Source organism: Adiantum capillus-veneris, chromosome 9, assembly GCF_014529385.1.
Source record: "Adiantum capillus-veneris isolate H3 chromosome 9, ASM1452938v2, whole genome shotgun sequence".
NCBI lineage: Eukaryota > Viridiplantae > Streptophyta > Polypodiopsida > Polypodiales > Pteridaceae > Adiantum > Adiantum capillus-veneris.
Genome location: NC_140939.1, coordinates 124332539 through 124337180, shown reverse-complemented (window position 1 = coordinate 124337180; position 4642 = coordinate 124332539). Strand labels below are relative to the sequence as shown.

The 4642-nt window shown below is 46.3% G+C and overlaps 1 protein-coding gene across 1 annotated transcript; it reads right to left on the bottom strand.

The window, feature by feature from the left end:
* Positions 1-213: 213 nt before the first annotated feature.
* On the bottom strand, positions 214-3425 carry LOC147451130 (F-box/kelch-repeat protein At1g22040-like). Its single transcript, XM_086520578.1, has 2 exons — positions 3241-3425; positions 214-2116 (listed from the first exon to the last, which is right to left on the bottom strand). The coding sequence occupies exons 1-2, from the start codon at positions 3423-3425 to the stop codon at positions 676-678; spliced, it is 1626 nt and encodes a 541-aa protein (XP_086376704.1). The 3' UTR covers positions 214-675.
* Between the last annotated feature and the right edge of the window lie 1217 nt (positions 3426-4642).

The window sequence follows — 4642 nt, the reverse complement described above, 5'->3', positions numbered from 1 at the left end:
TCCTTTTAAGCATTCATGAATTCGCTTAAAAACCTCCTAAAAAGATTTTAAAGATAATCATTCTACAATATTACCAAAAACTCCAAAAACAAGCATTTTTTAGCACAATTTAGGTTGAAAAATCAAGTTCCAAGTTCAAGCACAAAGTTAACAAGCACAAAGTTAACAGTAGACTAACATCTCAACATACAGCATGCACTTGCAACTATTCACATTGAATTTCAAGCCAAGAGATATACAGGCGCTCGATGATCATTTGGCAAAACAAGACTGTCACTAACGTGCCAATGGTGGCACTGCCTGTGTGTGGGGTGGGGGGAGTTGTAGTAGCATACCTTGCCGTCTCTGCTTGAGGCTCTTTGCGATGTTGCTGCTGTCAACAAATTAATTAGTTTTTTTCTTGCAACTGCTATTTTTACTACAAGCGTGGCTCCAAAGGGACGTTGAAAAAGCAACATCTTGTAATAGCTTCAAAAAGCCTAAAATTTGTGTACAACATTTCATAGGCAGCACGCCTATCTCACTCCCTGAAAGCAAGAAGGGAGTGCCAACAAACCATTGGTTTGATAAAGGCCACCTTCAAGGCGCACGAACGCATGAATTAGTTGAGAGATCCAATCCAACGCACTTCAAAGTCGTGGCGCCCTTTCAAGGTCAATTACAAAGTATGAATTACTAAGCTTGGACGACAGCCCCTGCTCGGTAACTGGAAGCGCCCAAGAAGAGCCTGTGGTACTTGCAGCCGTCCTCATCCTGCAGGAAACGAGAGTGCCATCCAGGCTTACCGGATGCCAGGACAAAGATGTCATTGCCATAGGCAAAAACCCGTCGAGCCTCCTTACACATCATCGACTCATCATTACTACTACGTCCTGCAGCAGCAGTACGATAATTGCTAGCTGCTGAGGCGCTGGCCTTGTAATTATGAACGGAATATCCTGCATTAATTTTACCCACCAGCTGCCAAGCCTTCTCCTTCCGATTGAATTTGTAGAAAGCATTGTCCGGGGTGAGAGAGAGGAGCGACTTGTCAGTAGCCACGAGCTGACCCTCATTGGCAGCTTGGGCTTGGCCTTGCTGGCCATATAGCTCATCGTCCTGCTCATGGAGAGAAGGCTCAGACAGCCTGCTATTCATGCTAAGACACGGGTCCTGCGCCCAGAAATCGGCAATGGGATCGTACACCCAAAACTCTTTACACTTGGTTCTCACGTACAGCTTGCCTGTAAACACAGCATCATCCTCCAGCACCAGCGGCACCGGCAGTGCGGCCACAAATCGCCACTCATCCTTGGCAAAGTCGTAGCATTCTGTGGAGCGTTCCAACGTCCCCTTCATATTCACCCCCCCCGTCACGTACAGCTTCCCCTGCACCACCCCGCAGCAGAAGGAATGCCTCCTCACCGACACAGAAGCCCCCTTCTTCCAGGAGTTGCGGAGAATGTTGTAGATGAGGAACGGCAGCTCCTCCGTCCACACCCCATCCCTCTGCCAGTTGAGAACCACGAAGTGCTCGTCCATGGCTACCAGCTTGTAGTCGCTTGAAGCACCACGGGCAATCATATCTATTGTACTGCTGCTGCAGCTGGGCTTGACTGCATCAAAGGGAGGAAGACGCGCTTTGAAGAGCAGCTGGCGCGATGGTAGGTCGTAGGCGAAGAAGTCTAGCTTGGTGGATCCAAGATGGTCGCAGGAAAGGACGACGAGCCAGGGGTCCGTGACCCCGCTCTCTCGCCGCCATATGTAGAACTCTGCGCTTCGCACCACCTCCATCCAGCTCCTGCATACGCCCCTCATATTTCCATGGTACAGCCTCGGCACCTGCACCAAGCACTTAATTGCGATGTGATTGGGAAGGCCTGGGATGAGCACCCCGCCTATATTGATAAGCTGTGTATGGGCCGCGGCCTCATCACGCCCACCTCTTGGACCAGGCGCTGGCCTTAAAGCTATAGCTTCTCTGCCCTTCTTGTCCCCATCCCTCGCGTCTACGCCTCCCTGCTCCATCCTACTACTCGCGGTAGCGCTGTGGCTACCATTTACATCTCCTCCACCTCCAAGGCGGTTGAGCCAAGACGTCGTTGGCACTCCTGTGTCATCCCACGTGCCCCATGGCCTGTGTCTCAAAAGTTCCAAACTAAGGCTATGGTCACACGATGCTTAGTTATCCGTAGGTCTGAGACACCGTCTGACAGGAGCTGACCGTGTCACCGTGAGCAGCAGGTAGAAAGAGGGAAATCAAAGAGAGAGAGTCATGGCAATGACCGGTAATGGACGGGCATAGTTTTGTAACTATGCCGGTGGAAAGCTGTTCGCCGTTAGAGAGGGTCAGAGGAAACTAAGCCTCGCGTGACCATAGCCTAATAAGTTTTCACTGGCTCGCGTCACACGCAAGGTGTTCATATTGTCACACCCACGGTGCCTGAGCGTACATATATTATTTAGATTTTTGTTGAATACGCCATAAACTATTCTTCGTGCCAAAGAAATTTGTTGATATAGTTCAGTGTTGATGTGTTGATATGCTTTGGTATAGTGAGGTCTTGTTCCAAATCAAAAACACTTTGTTTACATATAGTACATTGTAGTGTAGAGAAATGCAAAAACTAACTTGAACTACTGACCTGGCCATTAAGTAGGCGTTTCGGTTGAGTGCAAGGCAGAGAACGTTGTTTTGTCAAGCTACAAGAAAAGCACACGAGTAGTTAAACTTTTCTTCATGCAATGAAGAAATGACACAAACTATAAACCTTATATAGCGCACATCATACTAAAGCGCCATATAAAAGTATGATGGAGATCATAAGTTATAGGGAACAGAAGTTGTGTCATGCTTTGTCATCTAGTTGTGAGGTCCAAGCAAACTCATAGACAGGGAGATTTTGATGTAGATGACGAAGCACCCGTTGTTGATTTGCTTCTGGTCTTATGGATTGTTTTGACCCATGTATGATAGCATTTGGTTGCCTTACCAAATGCATCCTTCTTCCACTCTGACATGTCATACGTAGAGTCCTACACTATGAATTCTTGAGCGAAATGTTGCTCTTCTATTTTTGGCATCGCATCTTCCTAGGAAAATTTAGATCCTTTACGATGGAATCAAGCATGGCCCTTTGCTGATACTTTCACAACTCTCTCTCCCCTCTCTTTGGATGAAGCAGATTTTGGCATTAGAGCTCTCTGTAGTGAACCATCTAGTTTATTAAAATTTCCACAGGTACCACATCAATGGAGTACCTTGTTTGCCTCTGTAAGAAGGCTAATTCATCCTCATTGAGCTCAAATTCAAGCTCCTTTTCAATGCCTTGGTCTTGAGGGAAGAGTCTGAATCCATTAGCATTATAATTGGGGTAATCCCTCACCTCTAAGACCCCTAATGCTTGAAATATTAGCCTTAGCTTCCCATTGCCTAGAAGAGTCATTATCATCCTCCTCTATGATGATAAGCCTAGAAATCCCTTTGCAACCTGTTGAAGGCTTACTATTACTAGAGGATTATTTTCCTCATCCAAAGAGCTTTGGTTCGTCGGTAGAAGATCTTGCCATGTCTATTGGTCCCCATCCCACATAAAAAGGCTATTTGTATTCCTAGTTGGGTCCCAGTCACACAGAAACAACCTTAAGCCATATCTCTTAATCTCTCTTCATGATATCTTTTGCATCAACAACCATACTTGTGGCAATTTGTGACACATGCACACTCCCTTACTTTCAATCATGAAATCCCACAAAGAATCCATGATACATGACACATGAAACCCTACCTCGGTTAACATTGAACAACTCAAGTTCCAGCGATTGATGCCCTCTTGAAGAGCTAGGATATCTACCATCTCAATCCCTCTAGCTCTGATCTCTATGTTCATCATCATTGTCATTGCTATCATATCGATTGTATCTATCCTTCTGATCACCATGCTCTTTGTGAGTCCTTCAATAACCTTCCATGTGGGTGCAATCCACTCTATATTCATCCTCTCAATCATGTACACATGAATACGTGTGATCCTTCTATATTTATCCTTTTTGTCATCATCTCTTCGTCTTTTGTAGCTTCTCTCATACCCGAGCTCTCATTCTGATTATATCTACCTTGATCTCCATCATGGTGTCAATCATGTCTATTGCAATCTCATTATCTCTTCTGTGATATACATGTATCATATTTTCTACTATCATGCTCACTTCTGCTATCCTGTCTACCATCACTATTGCTTATGTGTTCCTCTTCTTTTAACTTAGCCTCATGATCGAGCTCCTTTTGCAGATCTCACTACAACACTCTATGCACTTTTCGACGCGACGTACCTTTCGACGCGCATTCCGACGCGCATAGCGGGCGTCGATATATGCGTCGATATGTACGTGGCAACACACGTACCAATGTCCGTCGAAATTGCGTAGCGGCCACACGTATTTCCACATGCATATCAACGCATATATCAATGCTTTAAAAATTGGGGGAAAAACCCCACCCGTGCGCGTAGGCGGTCATTTTCGCATGCGCGCATAGAGCTTCTTGGAAACTTGTAGTGCAGGTATTGTTCCCCCTCTCCCCCCCCCCCCCCCCCCCCCCCCCGCCCCCCTCCAATCTCTCTCTCCTCTCCCTCAAGCTACATTGTTGTGTGTGTATGTGTAG